The sequence below is a fragment of the Oncorhynchus kisutch genome, linkage group LG8 (assembly GCF_002021735.2).
Source record: "Oncorhynchus kisutch isolate 150728-3 linkage group LG8, Okis_V2, whole genome shotgun sequence".
NCBI classification, from domain to species: Eukaryota; Metazoa; Chordata; class Actinopteri; order Salmoniformes; family Salmonidae; genus Oncorhynchus; species Oncorhynchus kisutch.
The window spans coordinates 13,872,990-13,899,711 of record NC_034181.2 but is presented as its reverse complement, the minus strand read 5'-3'; the positions used below and the strand labels follow the sequence as shown (position 1 = coordinate 13,899,711).

The 26,722-nt window shown below is 45.0% G+C and overlaps 1 protein-coding gene across 2 annotated transcripts in view; it reads left to right on the top strand.

The window, feature by feature from the left end:
* LOC109896171 (calmodulin-regulated spectrin-associated protein 1-B) overlaps positions 1-23,936 on the top strand; it is a 31,595-nt gene extending 7,659 nt beyond the window's left edge. Inside the window, exons 3-19 of one of the 2 annotated variants that reach the window (XM_031829702.1) lie at positions 389-651; positions 8,513-8,674; positions 8,811-8,891; positions 9,892-9,957; positions 13,438-13,579; positions 13,878-14,017; positions 14,355-14,448; positions 15,713-15,884; positions 16,687-16,775; positions 16,983-17,061; positions 17,236-19,564; positions 19,886-20,022; positions 20,366-20,616; positions 20,886-20,988; positions 21,093-21,208; positions 21,355-21,473; positions 21,659-23,936. In XM_031829702.1, coding sequence (XP_031685562.1) covers positions 389-651; positions 8,513-8,674; positions 8,811-8,891; positions 9,892-9,957; positions 13,438-13,579; positions 13,878-14,017; positions 14,355-14,448; positions 15,713-15,884; positions 16,687-16,775; positions 16,983-17,061; positions 17,236-19,564; positions 19,886-20,022; positions 20,366-20,616; positions 20,886-20,988; positions 21,093-21,208; positions 21,355-21,473; positions 21,659-21,955 — 4,640 coding nt within the window. In that variant the 3' untranslated portion in view covers positions 21,956-23,936. The remainder of the gene's footprint in view (positions 1-388; positions 652-8,512; positions 8,675-8,810; positions 8,892-9,891; positions 9,958-13,437; positions 13,580-13,877; positions 14,018-14,354; positions 14,449-15,712; positions 15,885-16,686; positions 16,776-16,982; positions 17,062-17,235; positions 19,565-19,885; positions 20,023-20,365; positions 20,617-20,885; positions 20,989-21,092; positions 21,209-21,354; positions 21,474-21,658) is intronic. The other variant, XM_020490455.2, reaches the window with a different exon arrangement.
* Positions 23,937-26,722: the final 2,786 nt, after the last annotated feature.

The window sequence follows — 26,722 nt, the reverse complement described above, 5'->3', positions numbered from 1 at the left end:
CAGAACATATATTTTTACTCTGCGAGCACATGCTGTTGCCACGTTCCCTTTCATTGTTGAAAGATTAGGCTAGATCTTCCCTTTTTAAAGTAAAGCACGTATTTCACATTTGGCTATCCACGAAATGACATACTCTTATTGTAACCCTGTGTATGCATATTAGTCATCACAGCAGCGTTTCCCCTAGATTCTTCCTGAAGTAGGCACAGGGCTGCAAGCACCAAAATATTCCATTGAAACCAATAGCAACCAAATATTTTCATGCGGGTAGCAACACAGCTAGATGTAGGGAGTGGAACCCATCCTGTCTATATAGAAGTTAGGACCAACACCATGCATCATATCCATCACTAACCCCCCCCCCCCCCCCCCCCCTCCCCCCTTCCAGACCACATCCCAGAGGACCTGAGGGATCCGTTCTACACAGACCAGTATGACCAGGAGCACATCAAGCCTCCCGTCCTCCAGCTGCTGCTGTCCTGTGAGCTGTACTGCCGGGTGTGTGCCCTCATCCTGAAGGCAGACCAGGCCGCCTCGCTGCAGTCACACATGTCAGTCATCCAGGCCCTCAGCCGTAAAGGGATCTACGTCATGGAGAGTGATGACGCCCCTGTCAGAGATGCTGACCTCTCCTGTGTGCCCATCAAAATGGTGAGTGGGAAAGACTGTGTGTGTGTGTGTGTGTGTGTGTGTGTGTGTGTGTGACTGTGTAGGGGGTGATGAAAAGCTATGCAGAGTGAAGGCAATTCAGCTGCATCTCAATTGGCTCAAGTGGCTTTCCTTGTCTCCTTAATCTACAGTGAAAACACTGGAGAGACCAAAGCAATAGGGCTGATGCCTACGAGCCAGGCGGCTAGGTCTCTCGCATGAGGACAGATGACGGAAAGATGCATCCAATGTCCTCTTCATGGACTAGGAAGTAGGGAGGGACGCTTTGGTGGTGGAACAGTTTGATAAGCACGTGGTGTTTTATGAGAGTCATTGCCAGAGGCTGCTCATGATTTGTGGGCGAGAGCTGTCTTGAAAATGAGTTAGTCCCAGTGCAAAACAGACATAAATCAAGTCTGAAAAGCTGTTGCCCTTTAGCTGGCCATGGATGAGAAAGAGTCAAGAAGCTCAGCCTTCTGGTTGGCTATTCTGTGTGTAGTCCTACATAGAGAGCGAGAGCTGTTTCTGCCTGCAGCAGCAGCTCTGTTCCTGCTCTCGTCTTATTACTTTAACTAGTGAAAGTAGCCATTGTTCTGTTCTCTCTCACACTGACATCTATCACACTACACTGAACACTAGAATACCTACCTGTCGTCTATTGGGCTTTGTCAAACATCCTTTAAACCCTAGGTAACTAAAACGTTCTAGTCTTTGTTGAAACCATGGCGACTCATCATAGTGTTCTAACTCAATTTTCGTTTGGGTGGTTTTTCCCGACCTATTAAATTTGGTTCCAGACCGCTTAGCTATTTCCTTATCGTTGGCTACCTTGGAGATTCAAATTCGACTCTGATTCATATCCATATAAAGGCATAGAACTGGGCCAGAGAGCATGTCGTCTGTAGGCTTTACAACACGGCTTTTGGCACAGTCTGGTTTCTGTGAATCATGTGAAAACTGATTCAGCTGGATAGGGAAGGGTACACAGAGAGAGGGAGGGAGAGAACAGTCTGAAGTTAAAATGTGCTGAATGACCCAGTGGGGTTCCTCCACTACTTTTTTCTACTCTCCTGTAGTGTACCCTTGTCCCTAACAGTGACATTTTCCATGTTGTCTGGTCAATATGCAAAGTAGGGTGCAGCAGTGGCATAATGATTGATTCACCATCTCTCATGTAACCTAGTTCTCATCCAACCAACCAGCCTAGTTTTTAGGACTATTGACTTTAGGACTATCGCCCTGCGTCGTCCGGGTTAGGGCAGGGTTTGGCCGGGGTAAGCTGTCATTTGTAAGTAACAATTTGTTCTTAACTTAACTGACTTGCCTAGTTAAATAAATGTAATAAATAAAATAGTACAGCAACAACTCCACTCAGCATATGGAATGAACACCACTCCCTCCCTACATGTCCCATTCAGTTGTATATATTGCACAAGCATTTCCTTTCATAAGAGATCCAATAACCTCTCACAATTTCACTGAAAGCACTTACAGTAGCATCACTGCATGGTACTTGTTGGCTTGAATACATTATACACTGCCAATGCCATGGAGACTCGCGTTGTCGCCAAGGTGGTTTGCTTCTGTCCAGCAACCAGCCAAGAGCGAGCCAGTGACTACCCGACATCTAGCCCAATGACAGACAGACGGGCTGGTTTATAATCCGGGCAAGGCTCTATGGAAGAAGTCAGACAAACACATGCTTAGTCTAAATTCCTGACTAGAGTGAAGTGGTTATCTTTGACAGACTAGACTAGGCCTGTGTGAGGGTTGAGGAACCCCCCCTGGGTTGCAAGGAGTCTGCAAGGAGGTGTTTCCATGGCAATGCCTGTGTTCTCCCCCCCCCCCCATGTGCAGCCTCTGGGCTCACTCCCGTTGTGTGTGTGTAAGAGATACCTTCTCCGCCTCCTGTTTGACTCGTACTTCCTAGAAGGCACAGATGGAGAGGGATCAGCTGGGAGTAATAAAACAGCAGTGTACCATCTCCTGAGTCGACTCACACAGGTTGGAAGAAATACATTTCTAGACTAGGGGGACACTAGAGGGATGGACAGGGGGAGACTAGGGGGACAGAGACTATAGAGACCGGATTAGTGCTGAGTGATTAGTAATTTGTCGGTTTGGTTTCAATTGGATTATAAAGCAATTGGTTTGTTCTCTATTTTGGTTTCTTCATCTTTTTTGTTGACATTAAATCCATTATTAAATAATGATATTAAAGTTATTTTAGAGCTTTTTAATGCAAATACAATGGCAAAAATAGTGAAAATTCAAATTGCCAAAACACAGAAAATATTCCATTGTATCTGTCAGGCCCACATTGGGTAGATCCAATAGAAAAATAGGAAATCACTATGAAATAATACAATATTTCAGTTGTCTATATTACTTAGTTCTTATTTGGATACTTTCTTATTTTTCATTCCTTAAGTCACAATCTCATTTCTGCTCAGGCAGTAGCAACCAAACTTCCAGACACTGTTCTCTCTTCTTCCCATTCTGTATGGGCTTTGCTGCCATGCTTTGGTCTCTTTTTTATTTTTTATGTAGTGATCTCTCTCTTTTCATGATATATCCCCCGTCCCCGCAGGAGGCTTTCTACTTCTTGGTAGGCCGTCATTGTAAATACGAATTTGTTCTTAATTTACTTAGTTAAAGATGCAATATGCAGAAATCGCTCCGCCATTTCCTGGTTGCAAAAATTCTAATTGTCTTGCAGATTTGTTCATGAAAAAACTAGCAGTCATTGTGTGGAGAATCATTGTACCATCTAAACCGCTGTGAAATATATTTTCCATAACCCAAAATATTGTATATTTAGCTGTTTTTGAAGCTGGTGTACAAATCTGAAAGTAAGACGCAAAAATTATATAATAGAACGGGTAGCATAGAAATGGCACACAGAACAGATGAAGTTGAATCTACATAAAGTTCTTCATACATGAGTTGTCATGCAGTCAATATGCTGTTCTGACCTTGTGTGCAAAGTCAAATGGCACGGACAAATCAATACGAATTCAGCAATGGAACCAAAAGCGCAAATACGGACAGCATGGGAAATGAGCAGAGCTTGTGTTCAAAGGGGATGAAATATCTATAACTCACATTTCTTTGAATTTGGTCAGGTTGCCTATAAAGTTACATATTGTAGCTTTTAAATAAAAAGAATCATCCTATTTCGCTAGGCTGACCTGCCTTTGCATGCTGCAGAGCTGTCAGACTATCATTTTATTAGTTCTTCGAAGTAGATAAGGCATACTTTCACGAACTCTGTCTATCCCGATCTCGTTGTTATTGTGTACAGTCGTGGCCAAAAGTTTTGAGAACGACACATTCATTTCACAGTTTGCGACTTCAGTGTCTAGATATTTATGTCAGATACTGAAGTATAATTACAAGCATTTCATAAGTGTCAAAGGCTTTTATTGACAATTACATGAAGTTGATGCAGAGTCAATATTTGCAGTGTTGACCCTTCTTTTTCAAGACCTCTGCAATCCGCCCTGGCATGCTGTCAATTAACTTCTGGGCCACATCCTGACTGAAGGCATGCTATTCTTGCATAATCAATGCTTGGAGTTTGTCAGAATTTGTGGAGTTTTGTTTGTCTGCCCGTCTCTTGAGGATTGACCACAAGTTCTCCATGGGATTAAGGTCTGGGGAGTTTCTTGGCCTTGGACCCAAAATATCAATGTTTTGTTCCCCGAGCCACTTAGTTATCACTTTTGCCTTATGGTAAGGTGCTCCATCATGCTGGAAAAGGCATTGTTCGTCACCAAACTGTTCCTGGATGGTTGGAAGAAGTTGCTCTCGCAGGACCTGCTCTCGCAGGCAAAATTGTGAGTGAGCCCAGTCTCTTGGCTGAGAAGCAACCCCACACATGAATGGTTTCAGGATGCTTTACTGTTGGCATGACACAGGACTGATGGTAGCGCTCACCTTGTCTTCTCCGGACAAGCTTTTTTCCGGATGCCCCAAACAATCGGAAAGGGGATTCATCAGAGAAAATGACTTTACCCCAGTCCTCAGCAGTCCAATCCCTGTACCTTTTGCAAAATTATCAGTCTGTCCCTGATGTTTTTCCTGGAGAGAAGTGGCTTCTTTGCTGCCCTTCTTGACACCAGGCCATCCTCCAAAAGTCTTCGCCTCACTGTGCGTGCAGATGCACTCACACTTGCCTGCTGCCATTCCTGAGCAAGCTCTGTACTGGTGGTGCCCCGATCCCTCAGCTGAATCAACTTTAGGAGACGGTCCTGGCGCTTGCTGGACTTTCTTGGGCGCCCTGAAGCCTTCTTCACAACAATTGAACTTGATGATCCGATAAATGGTTGATTTAGGTGCAATCTTACTGGCAGCAATATCCTTGCCTGTGAAGCCCTTTTTTGTGCAAAGCAATGATGACGACACGTGTTTCCTTGCTGGTAACCATGGATGACAGAGGAAGAACAATGATTCCAAGCACCACCCTCCTTTTGAAGCTTCCAGTCTGTTATTCAAACTCAATCAGCATGACAGAGTGATCTCCAGCCTTGTCCTCATCAACACTCACACCTGTGTTAACGAGAGAATCACTGACATGATGTCAGCTGGTCCTTTTGTGGCAGGGCTGAAATGAAGTGGAAATGTTTTTGGGGGGGATTCAGTTCATTTGCAATTAATTGCAATTCATCGACTTTTGGCTGCGACTGTACATTCCTCTTTCATGCAGTCTGTTTGAATCTAACATAACATAGCAGGCAAAAGTGTATCCATCTCTGTCTGAGATGGGGGGGGAAGGCGCTATGCATTATGGTCTTTGCAGTTAATTACCATGTTTCTGCGCTGATCTATGCTGAATATTTTCTTAATGAATACTACAACTCCCTTCAGCCCAGCGTTCCACTCTCGTGAATGATGTGATTTCTCTCTAGTGAAACGGCGTGTTGTGCTCAGAAAAATCTGAATCAATTTGGTCAATTAGTTGTTTAACTGAAGAGAAAAATGTTAATTGCTCAGCACTTGACTTGGGACACTTGAGACGGCTTGGTAATATAACAGTAGTCCACCCATACACTCCTGGGTTTGTCTCTGACAGGTTTGGTGAAGGGAAGACGAAGGGTGTGTGTTTCTGGCATATTCATTGTGTTGTAACTCAAGCACATAAGTCGGCTGTTTTCTTCATAATTTTAAGTCCCTCTTCTTTGACTTAAGAGACACAGCGTCCTGTTTTTGAAATGGTCTACATCTAGCTAGTCGCTTGGTGGAAGGGTGCGTGTTTTAAAAAAATATATAAATCTCATGCAGTGGTTGTGTGTGTGTTGCTTATACCTCATTAGAGTAGGGATCTGAGGCTGAGTGTTGAGTAATGCTTGTGTAACATCGTTGGGGCCTATCACTGAGGGCTTTGAATAGCTGTTCTCCATTCCTATTGTGAGCTAATCAGGATCTGTCCTCCATTTCCCTCAGTAGGATTAGTGCTGGAAGGTGTGTGTGTGTGTGTGTGTGTGTGTTCAGCAGTGTGTTTTGGGTCAGGCATGCTCTAACTGGCTAGGGTGTACTGTGTGTTAACTCCACACCTAGATTCATAGGTCACAGTTCAGGGAATTATACTCCTGCCTAAGAATATGGATATACTGACGAGTTACTTGTCTTCCAGCCCTAACAGTGGGAGTCGTTGTCCACAAGGCGGCATGGCAGGCTGTCTAGCCGCCCGCCTGTCCTTTCTTTGGATTGCGGAATACATCTCTTTTATTTCATAACTTTTTTAAATGTTCAACCACCTGTATTCAGTGGAGAGATGCTATGCTATGCTGCTAGCCTCTTGCCATAAATATTCATAGCCATCTCGAGACAACTCCGATAGTGTTTTTCCTCAGTTGCCAGGATGTCACGTCCTACTTATATCAGTACACTCGTAATAACCTAAGCGTTACGAAACTTCTATTCAATCAAATAAACCTTGCGTAGCAAATAAGACATTAATTTTCCTGTTGATCAAATTTGGCACCCTTATTGATCTCCGTACAAAACTCCTTGCTGAGTGGGTAAAAAGAAAAAACCGCCACCTGCTTTAGGGATACAGATTTTCTGCCGGAGTTGAGCCTCTTCACCTCTTCCTCTCTGCTCCTACTGCAAGGCATTGAGGTCTACACAGAGTGATAGATATGACTGGGCCTTATAGAGTGCCAGTGATTTCATTTTTTTTTTACCTGGTCATTGTTAGTTTTGGGGTCACAATTTGCTTAAAGAAATGTATCATGGCTTATTCAAACAGTAATGTGTAATTAACCAAAAATAAACCAACATTCTGAAGAGGAAACCACGGGAATGCCCTATCGGTCTGCAGTGCGTGTAGGGTCTATTTGTCTACCACTTTGTGTAGCCGTTAGCGATGCTAATGATGGCCTAACAGTCTTTGGGTAGATGGAAAGGCAATTAAAAGGTACCTGGCTAAATCAGGATTATTTTGCCTCAATCCAGTGGCCATTTCTTTTGAAAACTCCATCACAAGTGTGCCACAGACGTAGTACATTTATAATTAAATTGCTAAAATTATATAGCCTAATTAGCCTACTCCTGTCTAACAGCAATAAATACAATCATACAAAATAGGCTACTACACAAGAAAGCATGGTTTGGCCTCTGAGGATCATTAGCTTCTTTTAAATGTTAAATCACAGTGCCTACAGTAGGAAGGGACTGCAATTTGAGCAGCGCACGTGACAAATACTGCATATCCCCGGAGAGTGAGCGTATTCACTCATTGTTGGGTCCGTGCTGCTTGAAAGTTTGTTTTTGGTCATAATTTCTTCCTCCGGGTTAGACGGATGTCATATTGTAGGTTATTTGTCTCCCCTTCACATAGCCCTATTATATGGATCAGACAATGTCGCAATTAACGCTCTTTGTCAGTGTCAGCAGAGTAGGCTTCCCTGTAATTTGCACAATTAAAAAAGATTCTGCTAATGTGTCCAGTCATATATATATATATATATTCAGGGTATAAAACAATGACGCAGCTCAAAATAAACTGCCATGTCGGCTTTGTTTCCCCGTCTCCTGACCATCTGACCTCACTGATGCACCCCCCCACCACCATGACATTAGAGGTCACTTCAGTCGATCTGTCCAATCAATCAGCCTTAATACCTCACACAGGGGGACAGATGTGACCTACAACAGATAATGATGCATTGAACAGTCTTTTGTTGTAGGTCACATCTGTCCCCCTGTGTGAGGTATTAAGGCTGATTGATTGGACAGATCGACTGAAGTGACCTCTAATGTCATGGTGTGGGGGGGGGGGTTCCTCCCTCCCTCCCTCAGTCTTTCTATTGGATAAGGATCATCTGTAGTACATCAGTGAGGTCAGATGGTCAGGAGACGAGGAAACAAAGCCGACATGGCAGTTTATTTTGAGCTGCGTCATTGTTTGATACCCTGAGGATTGTCCAGTCACCCCTTAATTATACTGTTCTGTGGGTATCATGTCCTCATGTGCCCACATATTCCCAATTTTTTATTTATTTATTTTATTTATTTAAATAAATAAATACAAATAATAATTCTGTCTCTACCCACCCATCCGCAATGCCCATGATCGATGCCCTGATGTTCAACTGTAAATCGTGTTTGTCTTGTCACCTGTTCTTTCCCATCTCTCCTCTCACACAGTGTCCTGTGCACATAGTCGATGCCCTCATTTTGGCATAACGTGATTGTTGTTCTGCCTCTGCCTGCCACAACACAGTAACTACATAGCCATGCTTGATCAACACCCTGGTGTTTTCATTCCTGAACTAGACCTATTGTATGCCCCCACGATGACCTACCTTTTACAGCGTTTGTTTTTCTGACCTAATCTGTGCACTCATCCTTCCTCCAGAGTGCCCACATGCCCATGATCGATGCCCTAATGATGGCCTACACTGTGGAGATGATCAGCATAGAGAAGGTGGTGGCCTGCGTCAAACGCTTCTCCACCTTTAGCGCCTCCAAGGAGCTGCCCTTTGACCTGGAGGACGCCATGGTCTTCTGGATCAACAAGGTATGGTGGGAACACAAACTCTCTTTCCTGCGGACTCCGTAACATACAGTCTGTCAGCAGACGACATCGATCATGGGCCTGAGACATTCAGAAAATAGAGCTCTAAGGAACTGAGGGAATGTTGCTTCTGTTCCAGGTGAACCTGAAGATGAGGGAGATCACAGAGAGAGAGCTGAAGGTCAAGCAGCACCCGCTGGAGTCTCCCAGTCACCAGAAGGTAAGGCTGGAGCCCCACAGATCTCATGGCACTCCCACAGAGGGAGAACAAGGAAACTGAAGCGCTAGAGCCAAAATGGCCCCCATGGAGCTATTTTCATGCATCCTTACAGGCGATTGCTGCTCTCGATGCATCAAGTCTCTGGACTTCAGTCCATGCCTCCAGGACACATTGCAAGAATAATTGCAGTTTAAAAAACAATTTATTTGTATTTATTCAGATTAGTCTCATGGAGATGACATCCTTTTCAACAGAGATGTGGTCCAAGTCTACAGAGCTCTTTATCTCCTGCCAGTTGGGGTTGAATCCTGATTGACCTTTTTCTCCTAACCCTTAACCTGGAAGCAGATCAGATCCTATCCTGTCTGTGACCTCTGACCTATTGACCTTTTTTGCTCCTATTCTTCCTGTCTGCCCCCCCCCCCCCCCCTGCTACTTGGATAGTCTCCCTCCAAATGGTATTGGAAACTAGTACCTGTAAGTTGGCTGCTAGTAATCCCCCCTCCTCCCCCTTGCACGCATAGTTCTGTGTCGATGTGCACACCGCACCATCGTGGCTCATCCAAGCCCATTCTGTGCTGCTTGTAGCCAGTGAGTCAGCCAGCCAGTGGGAGGAGGCTGGTATATTTGTGTTAAGAATGTCACGCTGTTGTTGTCCGGTGGTTTTGGTAATTTGCTGAACTACATTTTGGACCTTTCATTTCAAGCCCCTGCAGACTATGTGCAATCATGATAGATGATGTGTTTGAGAGAGTGACAGTGTGTGAAGAGATGTCTGGGTGAGAGCGAGAGAGCCGTGAATACATCTCTCAGCCCCTGCTTTCATGATTTGCTTATGCTGAGATGTTGGCGCCATTGCCACCCGTGCCCGCAAAATCTGTCATGCCCACCCCTCCTATGCTGTCTGCTATGCCCATGTGGTCTCTCCCTGGCCCCTCATGGTGTCTTTATACTTGCCCAAGGTCTCCTTCTTACGCTCTGCTGTCTGTGTGTGTCTCAGTCTGATTTCATGCACGCCTTGGCCCAATGCATGCTGGAGCCAGAGGAGCTGGAGCCCTCCATAGTGGTACAGTTCCAGTAGTCCTTATCCTCTATAGACCTCTCACTTCTCTCCCTTCTGTAGGGTGGATGGGAAACCTTTTAGTCCTGGTTGTCTAGTTGTTCTCCAGTTACCCTTAGAGTTAGCATATTGGTGTCAGAATAGTATTTGAGATACAGTTGAAGTCGGAAGTTTACATACACCTCAGTCAAGTACATTTAAACCCAGTTTTACACAATTCCTGACATTTAATCCTAGTAAAAATTCCCTGTTTTAGGTCAGTTAGGATCATTATTTTATTTTAAGAATGTGAAATGTCAGAATAATAGTAGAGTGATTTTATTTCAGCTTTTATTTTTTTAATCACATTCTCAGTGGGTCAAAAGTGTACATACACTCAATTAGTATTTGGTAGCAAACGTTTTGGGTAGCCTTCCACAACCTTCCAAAAATGAGTTGGGTGAATTTTGGCCCATTCCTTCTGACAGAGCTGGTGTAACTGAGTCAGGTTTGTAGGATCCTTGCTTGCACACACTTTTTCAGTTCTGCCCACCAATTTTCTATGGGACTGAGGTCAGGGCTTTGTGATGGACACTCCAATACCTTGACTTTGTTGTCCTTAAGCCATTTTGCCACAACTTTGGAAGTATGCTTGGGGTCATTGTCCATTTGGAAGACCCATTTGTGACCAAGCTTTAACTTTCTGACTGATGTCTTGAGATGTTGCTTCAATATATCCACATAATTGTCCTTCCTCATGATGCCATTTATTTTGTGAAGTGCACCAGTCCCTCCTGCAGCAAAGCACCCCCACAACATGATGCTGCCACCCCCGTGCTTCACGGTTGGGATGGTGTTCTTTGGCTTTGAAGCATCCCCCTTTTCCCTCCTAACATAACCATGGTCATTGTGGCCATACAGTTCTATTCAGACCAGAGGACCTTTCTCCAAAAATTACGATCTTTGTTCCCATGTGCAGTAGGCTGGCTTTTTTATGGCCGTTTTGAAGCAGTGGTTTCTTCCTTGATGAGCGGCCTTTCAGGTTATGTTGCTATAGGACTCATTTAACTGTGGATATAGATACTTTTGTACCTGCTCTTCACAAGGTCCTTTGCTGTTCTGGGATTGATTTGCACCTCTCGCACCAAAGTACGTTCATCTCTAGGAAACAGAACGCGTCTCCTTCCTGAGCGGTATGACGGCTGTGTGGTCCCATGGTGTTTACATGCGTACTATTGTTTGTACAGATGAACGTGTTATCTTCAGTCGTTTGGTAATTGCTCCCAAGGATGAACCAGACTTGTGGAGGTCTACAGTTTTTTTTCTGAGGTCTTGGCTGATTTCTTTTGATTTCCCCATAATGCCAAGCAAAGAGGCACGGAGTTGAAGGTAGGCCTTGAAATACATCCACAGGTACACCTCCAATTGACTCAAATGAAGTCAATAAGCCTATCAGAAGCTTCTAAAACATGACGTAATTTTCTGGAATTTTCCAAGTTGTTTAAAGGCACAGTTAACTTCTGACCCACTGGAATTGTGATACAGTGAATTATAAGTGAAATAATGTGTCTAAACAATTGTTGGGAAAATGTTTTTTTTTTTTCATGCATAAAGTAGATGTCCTAACCGACTTGCCAGAACTATAGTTTGTTAACAAGAAATTTGTGGAGTGATTGACAAATGAGTTTTAATGACTCCAACCTACGTGTATTTAAACTTCCAACTTCAACTAAGTGTTTTGTATTATGGTAGTTACCCATGTAGAATTAGCATAATGGTGTCAGAATAGTAGTCGAGGTGTGTTTGTATTATCGTAGTTACCCTTATTATGCCCTAAAAATGTGTAGTCAGATTGCAGACAGTGCATGTAGTAACATGGTTAATTGTTGCAGTAAATGTTTAGTATGGTTCAGCTGGAGCCATAAGTACCGTACTGGCCTGGCTAGTAGACTACAGCAGTGATGAACTCAATAGGCTAACTCAGGGAGGGTTCCACAACACCGTTAGCCAGCAGAAGTTGGCCAGTGATTCCCATGTTCCTCCCTCTGTACCAGTTTCCTGGTATGACTATGCTGACAGTGACACAGCATTCCCAGAGAGGGGTGGGTGTCAGGCTAACCATGGCTCCATATCACCGCTCTATAAAGCAGGGGTTCTCAAAGTGGGGTCTACAGGGGGTCCGTGGCCAGATCTCCCCCCCCCAAAAAACTAACTGATTAAACACATTTTAGTTCAAGTAATCCGTGGAATAAGTTTAGCAGGTGTTAAACAGTGAAACTGTATACGGAATAATATTAATGTTCTTAACCTTACAACATGGTCCTGGGAGGCTCACAGGGATATTGGTATCCACAGAACTTCACCAATTCTACATTTTTCAACTCAATACTTATTTCCCCCCTCACCTCTCCACTTAAAAAAAAAAAAAGATATATATATTTTTTACATAAATGCACTGTAATTTAAGTTTTAAAATGGCTAAGTTTTCTCTTCCTCATGGCAAAATGTGTAGAATTACAGGATATTAATGTAGCTTGAAAACTGCAACATTTTCTCTCTGATGCCAAGGGATTTAAAATGTTCCTTCCAGGGCCCGAGACAGAGTACAACTCTGGAATGCTATTTTTATCTCACTCGAGTTGTGTTCTGATTATGAGGGGGTCCCTAATGAACTTGCCATCACAAAAGGGGTCTCTGGCCCAAAAAGTTTGTGAATCCCTGCTATAAAGGACCACCCCACTCATCTCCACCCACCTAAACACAGACTGGGGCTTATTCAGGGAATGCCACTGAATTCATTCAGATGGTTCATTATCTAGACCAGAAATGATTCAGTTTTTTTCACCAGGGCATCATGTCTGCTCTAGTCATGACATTTTCATCATTCTAAACGTTGCCTTCTACTGAATAAGCACTAGGCTATATGATGTAGGCCATGACTTTGTATATGACTGGACAAAGCCATGGATCACATGACACATTCATACACATGTGAAGACTCGATAGCGCATTTGAAGCCAAGGGAGTCTGTTAAGATGGCGTATCATATTGGTTTTTGTAGACATAACATGTGTTTGCGGTTTGAGCTACTCCAGGAAGTGACGTTGCTGACTAGCTCAGTGCTGCCCCCTCATTGAATATTTCAAGTTGAAGTCTGACCGGGGTACTGCAGGCTGCCATTAGCAACTCAATTATACTTCTTGTGTGAGTGATTTTATTATAATCTGTTCAAGAACATCTGGTGTAATAGAAGCAGTTATTGGTACCATGATTGTCTTCGAAAATGTGTATTTATTTACATGAAGATTGTCCACAGATTGCCATTTTCTCCTTTGTAATGTAATGGGGGATCATTTTCTGCAAACAATGTCTCCAGTACCGTGGTCGGCCTTGAACTTATTGGTTTAAGTGAGAGAGGGCAGTCATTCTCCTCTGGATTGGAGCCTAATAAGCCAGCCTTATCTCTTTGTATTCCCCTCTGACTCGCTCCCTTCCCCTGGTGGTCAGGTGAGGTACCGCAGGGAGCACGCCTTGGGCCGCCAGCTGCCCTTCTTCCCCCTGCTGGAGGATCTGATGAGGGACGTGTGTGATGGTGCCGCCCTCCTCACCGTGGTCCACTATTACTGCCCTGACCACATGAAGCTCCACGGTACATCATGGGACGACATCTGTCCTCAACAAACTGGGGTTTCATCATTAATGTTAAATCTATCCTATTTTCTCCCTAATTTCTCCCACATTTTGTCTGACCTCAAACAATTAGTAAAATCATGTCTTTTAACCTGTTTTGTAATTGAAATGGTCCATTGAGCTCTAGTCCAGATCTATGTTGTGGACATTAGACATTACATCTGTGTTGTGCCCTGACTGCCAAGGAGGATTGCATGTGACATTACTAAACATCAGGTCAATGAGCTCCATCCTGACCTTTTTGACCTCTGTATCAGATATTTGTCTGAAGGAGGTGACCTCCATAGCTGACAGTCTGTACAACATCCAGCTGCTCAAGCAATTCTCAAATGAATATCTCAACAAGAGCTTCTACCTAACCATGGAAGACATGCTCTACTCTCCACTGGTTCTCAAGGTAAATAAGTCCTTTGGTATTTGTCGTCACTGTAGCTGGTTTTCACTGTTTTTCCCTGTCACTGTAGCTGTGTTTTTCACTGTAGCTGTGTTTTTCACTGTAGCTGTGTTTTTCACTGTAGCTGTGTTTTTCACTGTAGCTGTGTTTTTCACTGTAGCTGTGTTTTTCACTGTAGCTGTGTTTTTCACTGTAGCTGTGTTTTTCCCCATCACTAACTTTGAGGATTTGGTTTTTCTGTGTTTCTAAGTAAGCACTTGATTCATTAATGTTTTTGGTAATGTGTTGTATGTCATTGTAGTTGAGTTTCTCTAACGTGGTTCTTGTTTTCACTACTCAGCACAATGTGATGGTGTTCATCGCTGAGCTCTTCTGGTGGTTTGAGACCGTCAAGCCAGAGTTTGTCCAACCCAGGATGGAGGAGTTCAGAGATGGTGAGGATCATCTCTATGGGTGTGTTGTGGTCTGAATGGGATGGATCAACAAATCAGGACAGGGAAAAGGAGTACTTTAGGACCTCCTTACAGAACATGTGGTTCAACTGGAGTGTCTTTATTTTCATTTCTTCCAATGACATTTCAATGCAAATGTGTAAATGATCCCCATGCAATGTCAATAGTCTAATATATAGTGTTTAGATTTAGCTGATAATAATAATATAATTGATTTTGACCAGAAGTTAAAATAAGCAGCTGCAGTTTTGTATATTTGTATTTATTTCACCTTTATTTAACCAGGTAGGCTAGTTGAGAACACCTTTATTTAACCAGGTAGGCCAGTTGAGAACACCTTTATTTAACCAGGTAGGCCAGTTGAGAACACCTTTATTTAACCAGGTAGGCTAGTTGAGAACACCTTTATTTAACCAGGTAGGCCAGTTGAGAACAAGTTCTTATTTACAACTGCGACCTGGCCAAGATAAAGCAAAGCAGTTCAACACACAACACACAGGTAAGATAAGGGCGGGCGGTAAGGCAATAAATAGGCCATGGTGGCGAAGTAATGACAAAATACCAATTAAACGCTGGAGTGATAGATGTGCAGAAGGTGAATGTGCAAGTAGAGTAGAGATACTGGGGTGCAACGGAGCAAGATGAATAAATACAGTATGGGGATGAGGTAGTTGGATGGGCTATTTACAGATGGGCTATGTACAGGTCCAGTGATCTGTGAGCTGCTCTGACTGCTGGTGCTTAAAGCTAGTGAGGGAGTGTCTCCAGCTTCAGTGATTTTTGCAGTTTGTTCAAGTCATTGGCAGCAGAGAACTGGAAGGAAAGGTGGCCAAAGGAGGAATTGGCTTTGGGGGTGACCAGTGAGATCTACCTGCTGGAGCGCGTGCTACGGTTGGGTGCTGCTATGGTGACCAGTGAGCTGAGATAAGATGGGGCTTTACCTATCAAAGATTTGTCGATGACCTGGAGCCAGTAGGTTTGGCGACGAGTATGAAGTAAGGGCCAGCCAACGAGTGTGTACAGGTTGCAGTGGTGGGTAGTATATGGGGCTTTGGTGACAAAACGGATGGCACTGTGATGGACTGCATCCAATTTGTTGAGTAGAGTGTTGGAGGCTATTTTGTAAACGACATCGCCGAAGTTGAGGATCGGTAGGATGATCAGTTTTAAGTACACTAGTTACATTATTCTCCACCTCTTACCCACCTCTGTTTTGATTGACACCTCTCCACTTCTCTCACAACAGCCCGAGCCATGGCTCAGCCGAAGAGTGCCCGACCCTCAGTGCCCATCTCCAACGCCACCAAGCGCAGCTTTCAGGTTACCCCTGGCATCCCAGAGGCCTCTCTGTCTGTTTCTGCCCAGAGCAGCCCTGATGGCAGGTACTCCCTGTACCCTGCTGAAGGCTCTGACCCTCTGTAAGTTCCTCCTTCCTCTCTGTCCACCCACCCTTCTCATTTCATCAACCTGTTTATTTATCTCCTAGTTAGCTAGACAGGGATGAAGAGATCTAGTGTAGAGATCTAATGCTAGTGTTGATACTCAGTTCCCTCACCTCTTTGTTTCCAGCTCACCACTTTCTACCTTTGCTTTGTCCAACACTGTGTTTATCAATGTTAATGAATTTATGTTTCACAGTACATCCAGCCAAATAAATGGATAGCTTTGTAATACCACCACCATTTCAGAGACATTGCTTATCATGTGCTGGTTGTTCAGAGGGATGGTCAAAGAGTAGCTGATTGGATTAAAGGGACAGTAGGTCAGATGGACAAAGGTCATAATGTCAACTGACTGGTTGTGTACCTGTAAGGTCTGTGGTTATGAAGAAAACACTTAGTTCGTACTTCTTATGATTCTTAAATGCAAACAATGATATCTCCAGTGATTCCCTGTGAGAATACAAGACTGATAGAGTGTAGAGAATGTGGGGTCAATCTGCTTTACTAAAGGTGTAAGAGGGGCTAATCCCTTATACTGTGTTGGTACTTAAGACCTTCTGAATGAATTAACATTTGCCAAGAAATAATATATTAAGACCTACTGAATGCATTTACACAGCCTGGATAAAATATATCCTGCAAAGATGGAATTTGATCTGCTGCTTAGAGATATCCTGCAAAGATGGATCATGAATGTTGACTGCTACGGTACTGCTAAAAGATTATTGTGGACTTGGTCGGTAATCTAAGTGGTTTGTGCCGTTTTGATTATTTTCAGTAACAAGGGAGGTCCTGGGGAAGCCTTCAGCCCCTCCCACCCACTCCTCCCCCTAAGGCAGAGACAGCAGCAGGGAGAGGATGGATCAGGTGAGGGCACTACACAACACCAGTTATCATTTACTATAGAAGACTACTAAAAACTATCCATAGCTTTATACAAGTTACATTTAGCCCTTTCTGATGGCTGTGTAGTTTTTATTATAGTGGAATATTATTACAGCTCATATTTCAAGAGATGGCTTTTCTGGTCTGCATTGTAGGTAGCTGTGTGATCTATGTTGTCTGTGTATCTAGGCATCAGAAACCGCTCCAACTCCTTGGAGAACAAACATCCACGAGGCTCAGTGCAGGCCTGGTCTGACAGGAGACAGAGGTGTAGTATGAGAATAACACTGACCTCCCTTCTTGCTCTGAAATGTTCAATCAATGCATGTTTCAGAGATTTGGGTGACTAATTGGGGGATATTTCACCAAAATATGTCATTTTGTAAGTAAAACAAACCCTTTTCTTCTTGATGTCCAATGTTGTGCATCTCACTTCTTCTAGGCCGACGTCTACGCTCAACCCGTACACTTTTGGCATCTCAGCCACTGACAGCGATGCTGACATTGCCTCTGGTGACAGTGTGAGTCTGGCCCGCTCCATCAGTAAAGACAGTCTGGCCTCTAACATAGCCAACCTCACCCCCAAACACCAGGTTCTCACCCCCCAGGGTCACGCCCAGGTAGGCCGTGCCCCTGTCAGCCCCGCCCCCCGCCGAGTCAACGGTCACGGCCTTCTGGGAAACGTCAATATGGAGGAGGCACTTGTGGCCATGAGGACAGACGGGTCAGCCTCTCTTCCCAGTCAGGGAGAGGCGACGCAGCAAACTGCTGGGGCCGAGCCCAAGGATTGTTCTTATTTAGAACCTCTGATGCCTGCTGTGTTGAAATCGTCTAAAGAGAAGTCTGTATACCTGAACAAGGAGGAGGAGAGCGGGGAGGTGGGTCGATCGCGGGGAGGGGGTTCTATCCGGAGAGTAGAAGGGGGACCTGAACTTGTGGCATCGGCCAGGAGGAAAACCCCCACCACCCTAAACCGGACCTACACTCCCACCTCTAGTGGGGAGTTTGACTTGTCTACTGAGATCTCACTGGCTGGGCCACTCCAGGGACAGGGGGCCTTCAATCCCATGGACACAAGCAGTGTGGACCCCGACTCCAGAGTTCCAGCAGGTGGCTTCTACCTCCACTCTGACAGCGAAGACCAGAAGCCTTGGCAGGAGCCAGACCTGGACGAGGCTCATGATGAAGACCTTGATGAAGCCCTCACCACCAAGGACCCAACTAGGCCTAGGAAGACCTTTGACGAGGAGGAGGAGTCAGCCAAGCTTATGGAGGACCTGAAGGTGAAAGAAAAGAGGGACAAGGACAAAGGGGATGATTGTAGTAGCGGTCGCTCGAGCCCCTGTCTCAGCACCCACTCCCAGGCCAGCAGCCTAGCCAGCGGCAGCGTACGCATGACCAGCTTCGCTGAGCGCAAGGCCCAGCAGCGCTTTGGCAGCAGCCAGGACCTGCGAACCAGTGCCTCCAGCTCCCAAAGGACCACCCCGGATGGCTCTGAGTGCAGCGGGCCCCTGTCCCTGCCCACCTCCCGGAGGCTGAAGATGGACCAGAGCCCCTCCATGCCCCAGGGGGGGCGGGGAGACGGGGGGACCAACATGCTGGCTTCTGAGCTGGTTCAGCTCCACATGCAGCTAGAGGAGAAGAGGAAGGCCATTGAGCACCAGAAGAAGAAGATGGAGATGCTGTCAGCCAGGCAGAGACAGAAGCTGGGCAAGGCAGCCTTTCTGCACATTGTCAAGAAGGGCAAGAGCGACACCCTGCCCCACCCGCTCAAAACAAACTACTGCAAAGAAGAACTCAATGGGGACAAAGGGGGAAGCTCAAAAGACGACTCTTGCGTGGACGCTCTGAGTGGGGCCACAGAGACTGAGTCTGCCACCTCGCCGGTCCCAGATGCCTTAGAGACGGTGGACAAGAAGGGCAGCTGTAGTCCTGGTCTGCTGCTGGATGAAGAGCTGGACTTGGATGAGTGTAACCGCTCCATTGAGATGCTGAATGACGCCATCGGCAGCATCCAGCAGCAGATGATGCAGCTTTCCCTCCAGCAGGACCTGCTGATGAAACAGAACGTACAGTCCCCTCCCAGGGTCCCGTCTCCCTGCTCAGTCAATGAGAAGACCAGCGGATCTGAACCTAAGGCCCGACCTGCCGTCCACTTTGTGGATTTGGGCAGCGGCGCACCAACCACCGGCACCGCTCCATCCAGGAAACCCCCCAAGCTGAGTTCGGCCCGTGGCCCCAGGACCAAGACCTCAGAGCTGAAGCTGGCCAAAGAGCACGGCAGGCCGGGCCTGGCATCAAGCAGGGCTATCACCCCCCCCCACAGCCTGGAGACCCTGCCTCACCTGAGGCAGTTTCCTGGGGGCAGGTCCCCCAGGGCGGACCACCCCGACGTCAGCTCCAAAACCCCATCTGCAGGTGGAGAGACAATCAGTGGGCAGGACAAGCCTGGACGTCGTGCCACCTTCAGGCTCCACGACGAGGCTAACCTGCGCACAGCGGCCCATATCGAACCAGTGGTCGTCACCCCAGAAGTGTCCTTTGAGCCGTGCCTGTCCAGTACCCTGAGGGAGGGGGAGCTGAACTCCTCCGACGGCTCGGGGAAGGAGAACATCCCCTTGGAGGAAGTGTCGAGGAGCAAAGCCCCCCTGATCGAGGTGGACCTGTCAGACCTGAAGGACCCAGAGGAGATGGAGGGAGACGGGGGGCAGGACAGCACCATGGATGGGGAGGAAGGGGAACAGAAGTCTGGCCTGGGATTCTTCTTCAAGGTACATCTGAAATGTTGTCTTTTTACATTGTGTGTGTGTGTGTATATATATATATATATATATATATATATATACAAGATGCACCAAATTCAATGACTGCAAACAGGACAGGGGAAGAAATTACATTTGTTTTTATAGTTGTACAAAATTGTATTGGAAGGAATAGTGTGAAATTCTCCATTACTGAAAAAAACGAAAGTTACTAGCCACTAATGTAGAAAAAGGGCAGGAGACGAGGGGAGGACACACAGCAGGCAATCATTTGGCATAAATGAAGTTGTATTACAATGAATTGAGAAAGTGTTACTTTTTATGCTGCAGGATGAACAGAAGGCAGAGGATGAACTGGCTAAGAAGAGAGCAGCTTTTCTCATAAGGCAGCAGAAGAAGGCTGAGGAGACCCGGCTACGAAAAATGCAGCTGGAGGCTGAGACTGAACAGAAACGGGAAGAGGCCAGGTAACCAACATTGCCTCTACAACCAAATCAAAACGGTCTGCTAGACAACACATACTGTTCAGGTAGGATAAGACCATGTCCAAGCACTACTGTAACAGCAACACAACCCTCCCACAATAGTCACACGTTTGGAACATTAGTGTGTCTGTTCTATTTACCTTGAATATTGACTCATTGAAAACGCAGACAAGAGCAACGGCATTCCTCTTCTGCCCTGCGTTAGAGAATATTCTAACACAGGACCTTCTAAAGTGTGTTGACACTTGAGATTCATTTGAAATACATTGTGACTCCGTCTATTCAAATGCAGCAGTTGTTGAGCCTATGGTCTGTCTCCCCCCAGGCGGAAGGCGGAGGAGGACCGGATGAGGAAGGAGGAGGAGAAGGCCCGTAGGGAGCTCATCAAGGAGCAGTACCTGAGGAGGAAGCAGCAGGAGTTGATGGAGGAACAGGGCCTGGGCAGCCCCGCCAAACCCAAGACTGCTAAGCCCAAGCCCAAGAAACTCAGTCACCAGACTCACAGACCCAAGTCTGCGTTCAGCAGAGAGGAGATCTCTAGCGACACCTTCTCCTCCAAGGGCTCTTCTTCCACACGTAAGAAACACCTTTCTAGTCCAGGGGTTTCTAACTGGGGTCCCAGAGAGACTTTTACTCCACTGCTGAACTAACAGATCTGATCCAGCTGAGCTGGAAAAACCCTGCTGACACTGGTTCTCCTTCATCTAGGCCACATTTTATTCATCTCAATTATCATTGAGACAATATTGCACATATTGCGGTCATGCATTTCTGTGTGTGACGATAGTAGCGTAATGGGAAGAGGTTAGCTACACTAAGACAGCGTCTGTTTTGGTTCTCTGCAGCTGACAACCTGAGCAGTGTCCAGTCAGGCTCCAGTCTCTCCCTGGCCTCTGCTGCCACCACCGAGGCAGACAGCGTCAACTCTGGAGTGCCAGGCTCCCAACGGTAAGTAACCCAAATGTGTGGGCGGTTGTGAGTTTCTTTTTATTTGTGTGTTTTCTCTGTGTGACATTTTAAAACCTCTTGTTTTCTCTGCTGTCCGTTGCCAGGGGTGAGTCTGTGGAGTCGTTCCCAGGCCTGAGTCGGAACGCCAGTCGGAACACTGACAGAGACTGGGACAACGGATCCACTGCGTCTTCCATCACCTCCATGGCAGAATACACTGGTCAGTACAAGTCACCACCTTTTAGCATATTAGCTATTACACGCCCCTATAATGTTCCCATTAAACCATTGCGCTGCTCACTTTCTCCTCGTGTCTCCGTGTATGTTAACATCTAATGTTAAGACCTGTCTTTCCACTGTCCTCAGGTCCCAAGCTGTTCAGGGAGCCCAGTTCCAAGTCCAACAAGCCAATTATCTTCAATGCCATCTCCCATTGCTGCCTCGCTGGCAAAGTCAACGAACCCCAGAAGAACACCCTTCTAGAGGTGAATTATCATCTTACTGTTAAATACAATTATAAATCAGGTGGTTCTAATGCTGATTGGTTAAAATCTCATTCCAGCTGGTGTATATTCCACAAGTTGTACTGTTAAATGTTATTACCAAGCACTCCAGAACCAGTGGTAACCCCCCCACCCCTCTATCTGACTCCTCCTCTGTCTGATCCCAGGAGCTGGAGAGAGTAGATGCACACCACCTGATGATCCTGTTCAGGGATGGGGGCTGCCAGTTCCGGGGGGTCTACTCCTACTTCCCAGACACGGAGGAGATCCTCAAGCTGACCGGCACGGGCCCCAAGAGCATTAGCAAGAAGATGATCGACAAGCTTTACAAGTACAGCTCGGACCGCAAGCAGTTCACTGTCATCCCCGCTAAGACCGTGTCGGTTAGCATAGACGCCATCACCATCCACAACCACCTGTGGCAGGCCAAGAGAACCACTGTGCCAAAGAAGAGTGGGAAATAACCTGGGGAGGCCCCTGGAACTCACCCTGGGGAACCCCTCCTAGGGTCCATTCCACCATGCTCTGCTGGATAGACTGCATTGACGTCCACAGCCAATGAAACTCCCCCTCTATCAAGGATGGCCAGACACGTGGCTCCTTCAGTTCACACTGTGGGGGCATGTATCAATGGATACATGTACTGGTGGCCTGCCAGTGACATTGTCATCTGTCGGGATCTCCATGTGTTCTGTTCAGGTTGTTCGTTGATGGATTCATTCGGTTCGGTTTTTCTAAAGACTAAGAGAAACGTGTCATTTTTTCATGTGGTGGATGTCTTTTTACTTGAAGTATTTATTGTTTTGTCACTGAAATGGTTGAGCTCCGCTGCAGCAAAATACGCTATGGCTTCCCTCTCTTGTTTGAGTCCATTTGAGTGGGTGGGTGGTTCTCTCACACTATGACCCATTTAAACCCCCCATCCTCCTCTCTCTTGTTGGAGGGGGTAGGTGGTTCTCAATCTCTCCACTTCAAAATCTGACCTGAGATGACCAGCTTACGTTCTTTTAGGACTTCTAGGACCAGTATTCTGCAACAAATCAATCTCCAGTATAACTAGCTACCAGACAAGCATTGCCAACTTTGCCTCTCCTGTTCTCTCTGTCCAATGTGCTGCTCTGAACTGTCTCCTGTTTGTTACTGGGCTCCCAGACCATCCACTGGCCTTCTATAAGCATCATACTGCTACTATCAACTGTCTATTTATTCAAACTCTTCTAAACTTGCGCATTGCAGCCCGTCGTAGCACTGTCTATCTGGGATGTAGAATGGTGGCGATTGTTTTTAAACTACTCATCTAGTCTCCGTTAGGCCTTTAAACAAGGGGGTAAAGACGTGCGGGGAACAATAGGCTCGGGTACTCTTCGAAATTGTCATGATGCTTATTTTGTAAGTTTTTGTTATTTTTTAAATGGAAAACTGTGGTTGGTTATACAGTAATCGGCGCTGATGTGTTATCTTAACATTACATGAATCGGTATGGCGTACGTTAGCTAGCTAGAGCTAGTCATTTCTCTCCACTAGGCACTACTTCCTGTATAAAGGTGCACTCCACTCATCACGTTTCAAAGGCTTTTATCATGCAATGTACCACCTCCCTTCTACCACATGAGGGATCGGCTACCCACCATGGGTGGGGTCATTCCATTTCAATTCAATCAGCTCAGGAAGTAAAATTACATTTGTATTTTTGTTTACTTCCTGAATTGACGAAATTGACCCCAACCCTGCTAAGCAAACTTTTCTCCCCTCCCCCAGAGAGCTGCATGCTCTTGTTCTGAAGAGTGTGTGTTCTGCTGTAACCGGTTTGAATGACAGTATTTAATATATTCATAATGGGTCACTCTGTGGGACTGTGGTCTAGTTATTTACCTACCGACCGACATTAAAGAACATTCCTGAAAGGTGTCAACAAATACTGGCACCATTTTTATTTTTCTCTCTCTGTCCAAGTGCTTATTATTAGATACCATATGTTGGCCTCAAGAACAACTAAGTGTTGCACGTGCACTTTACTCACTGATTACAGAAAGTGGAATTCAACTTTAAAAGGGCATTCAAAATGTATTGCAGAAGAAATATGGTATATTTTTCATAACTGAACTCCTGTGCACTCAAAACTGAGAAACCTTTCCTGAACTAAAACCAAACACTAAGATTTAAGAATGGGTGACCAGTCAACTAAAATAACATCCTTCACTAATACTGCCGTCTCCAAAAATATATAGAGTACTTGATTATAATTTTCTGCATTTGATTTATTTTTTTATAGATATTTTGTATGTTAGTGTTTTTGTCTACTAAAATATTATATTGTCATTAATCACTGTGTGTGTACTTCCCATCCCTGTTCATTTGACTATTTCTTTGAGATCATACCATCTATTTATTTTTAAATGGAAGCACTGAATACAATTTTAAAGTTATTAAAACACATTTCAATCCTTTGTTCTCATTTGTCTTTTCACATTTTACTTTCTGTACACTTTTCAGCCTACATCACCAACAGTTTGTTAGTTCAGTACCAGTCCAAAGTTTGAACACACCTACTCATTCCATGGTTTTCTTTATTTTTACTATTTTCTACATTGTTTCTACATCAAAAATATGAAATAACGCATGGAAGCAAAAAGTGTTAAACAAATCAAAATATATTTGAGAATATCCAAAGTAACCACCCTTTTTTGTCTTGATGACAGCTTTGCACACACTTTGCATTCTCTCAACCAGCTTCATGAGGTAGTCACCTGGAATGCATTTCAGTTAACCGGTGTGCCTTGTTAATTTGTGGAATTTCTTTCCTTAATGCGTTTGAGACAATCAGTTTAGTTGTGACAAGGTAGGGCCATCTTCTGTATAACACCCCTATTTGGAAAAAGACCAAGGCATGAAGGTCAGTCAATGCGTAAAATTTCAAGGACTTTGAAAGTTTCTTCAATTTAATTTTTTTAAATTAAAAAAGCGCTATGATGACCGTCTCAAATCAAAGTTTATTTGTCACGTGCGCCGAACACAACAGTGAAATGTTTACTTACAGGCTCTCATGAGGACTGCCACAGGAAAGGAAGACCCAGCTTTACCTCTGCTGCAGAGGATGAGTTCATTAGAGTTAACTGCACCTTAGATTGCAGCCCAAATAAATGCTTTACAGAGTTCAAGTAACAAGAATTTGACTTGCCTAGTAAAAAAAAATATTTAAAAAAGACCTCAACTGTTCAGAGGAGACTGGGTGAATCAGGCCTTCATGCTTGATTTGCTGCAAAGAAACCACTAAAGGACACAAGAAGAGACTTGCTTTGCCCAAAAAACATGAGCAATGGACATTAGACCAGTGGAAATCTGTCCTTTGGTCTGAGTCCAAATTTGAGATTTTTGGTTCCAACCGCCATGTCTTTCTGAGACGCAGAGTAGGTGAGTGGATGATCTCCGCATTTGTCGTTCCCACAGTGAAGCGTGGGGGTGCTTTGCTGGTAACACTCATTGATTTCTTTAGAATACAATGCACACTTAACCAGTATTGTGCAGCGATACGCCATCCCATCTGGTTTACACTTAGTGGGACTATCATTTGTTTTTCAACAGGACAATGACCCAAAACACACCACCAGGTTGTGTAAGGGCTATTTGACCAAGAAGGAGAGTGATTGAGTGCTGCATTAGATGACCTGGCCTCCACAATCACCTGACCTCAACCCAATTGAGATGGTTTGGGATGAGTTGGACCGCAGAGTGAAGGAAAAGCAGCCAGCAAGTGCTCCCCATATGTGAGGAATTCTTCAAGACTGTTGGAAAATAATTCCTCATGAAGCTGGTTGAGAGAATGCCAAGAGTGTGCAAAGTGTGGCTACTTTGAAGAATATAAAATATATTTTGATTTGTTTAACATGTCTTTGGTTACTACATGTTTCCATATTTGTTATTTCATATTTTTGATGTCTTTACTAATATTCTAAAGAAAAACCCTTGAATGAGTAGATGTGTCCAAACTTTTGACTGGTACTGTACATGTATATGTTCTCGTCAGAGACACTTGCATATTCACAGTATAGTTTGCATGCCCCACACCAGTTACCTAGGGATTATTGAAGGCACGCTTCACTTAAATCATTTAGGTGTTCCAAACTTGTTCCACCGGGGATGGGCCAAAAGACTGAATATAATTCATTTCAACCCAGATCACGTCACTATAAGGGAGTTGGTGGTTGTGCTGCTATTTTCCAGGCCTCCCTAGTGTGAACTGTCTCTCCCTCCACTCAACTGGAACAATGGTGATCTCCCAGCCATGCCTCAATGGCATGCAGCACTCATAACCATGGTAAACTGTTGCAGTCATGCATACACCTACCATGGCAACGGGCAGTTCATTCTCTTGAAGTGGCTCTCTGAGTGTCATGTATTCACAGAACAGCACATACTGTCAAACACTCAGCTTTCTGTCCACATCTGTGGTAGAATTACTCCTCAGTTCTGTGTAAATACTACATGTTCGTAATGGGTCTGAATACTTATGTAAATGTGACATCAGTTTTTTATTCATAATACATTTCTAAAAACCTGTATTCACACATTTGACTTTTTCCTCATTTTACTAGGTTACAGCCTTATTGTAAAATTGATTAAATTAATTATTTTTGATCATCAATTTACACACAATCCTCCCATTCTTCTCTGCAGATCCTCTCAAGCTCTGTCCAGTTGGATGGGGAGCGCTGCTGCACAGTTCTTTTCAGGTCTCTCCAGAGATGTTCGATCGGATTCAAGTCCGGGCTCTGGCTGGGCCACTCAAGGACATTCAGAGACTTGTCCCAAAGCCACTCCTGCGTTGTCTTGGCTGTGTGCTTAGGGTTCTTGTCCTGTGGGAAGGTGAACCTTCACCCCAGTCTGAGGTCCTGAATGCTCAGGAGCAGGTTTTCATCAAGGATCTCTCTGTACTTTGCTTCGTTCATCTTTGCCTCGATCCTGACTAGTCTCCCAGTCCCTTCCTCTGAAAAACATCCCCGCAGCATGATTCTGCCACCACCATGCTTCACCGTAGGGATCGTCAAAGTTTCCTCCAGATGTGACACTTGGCATTCAGGCCAAATAGTTCAATCTTGATTTCATCAGACCAGAGAATCTTGTTTCTCATGGTCTGAGTCCTTTAGGCACCTTTTTGGCAAACTTCAAGCGGGCTGTCATGTGCCTTTTACTGAGGAGTGGCTTCTGTTTGGCCACTCTACCATAAAGGCCTG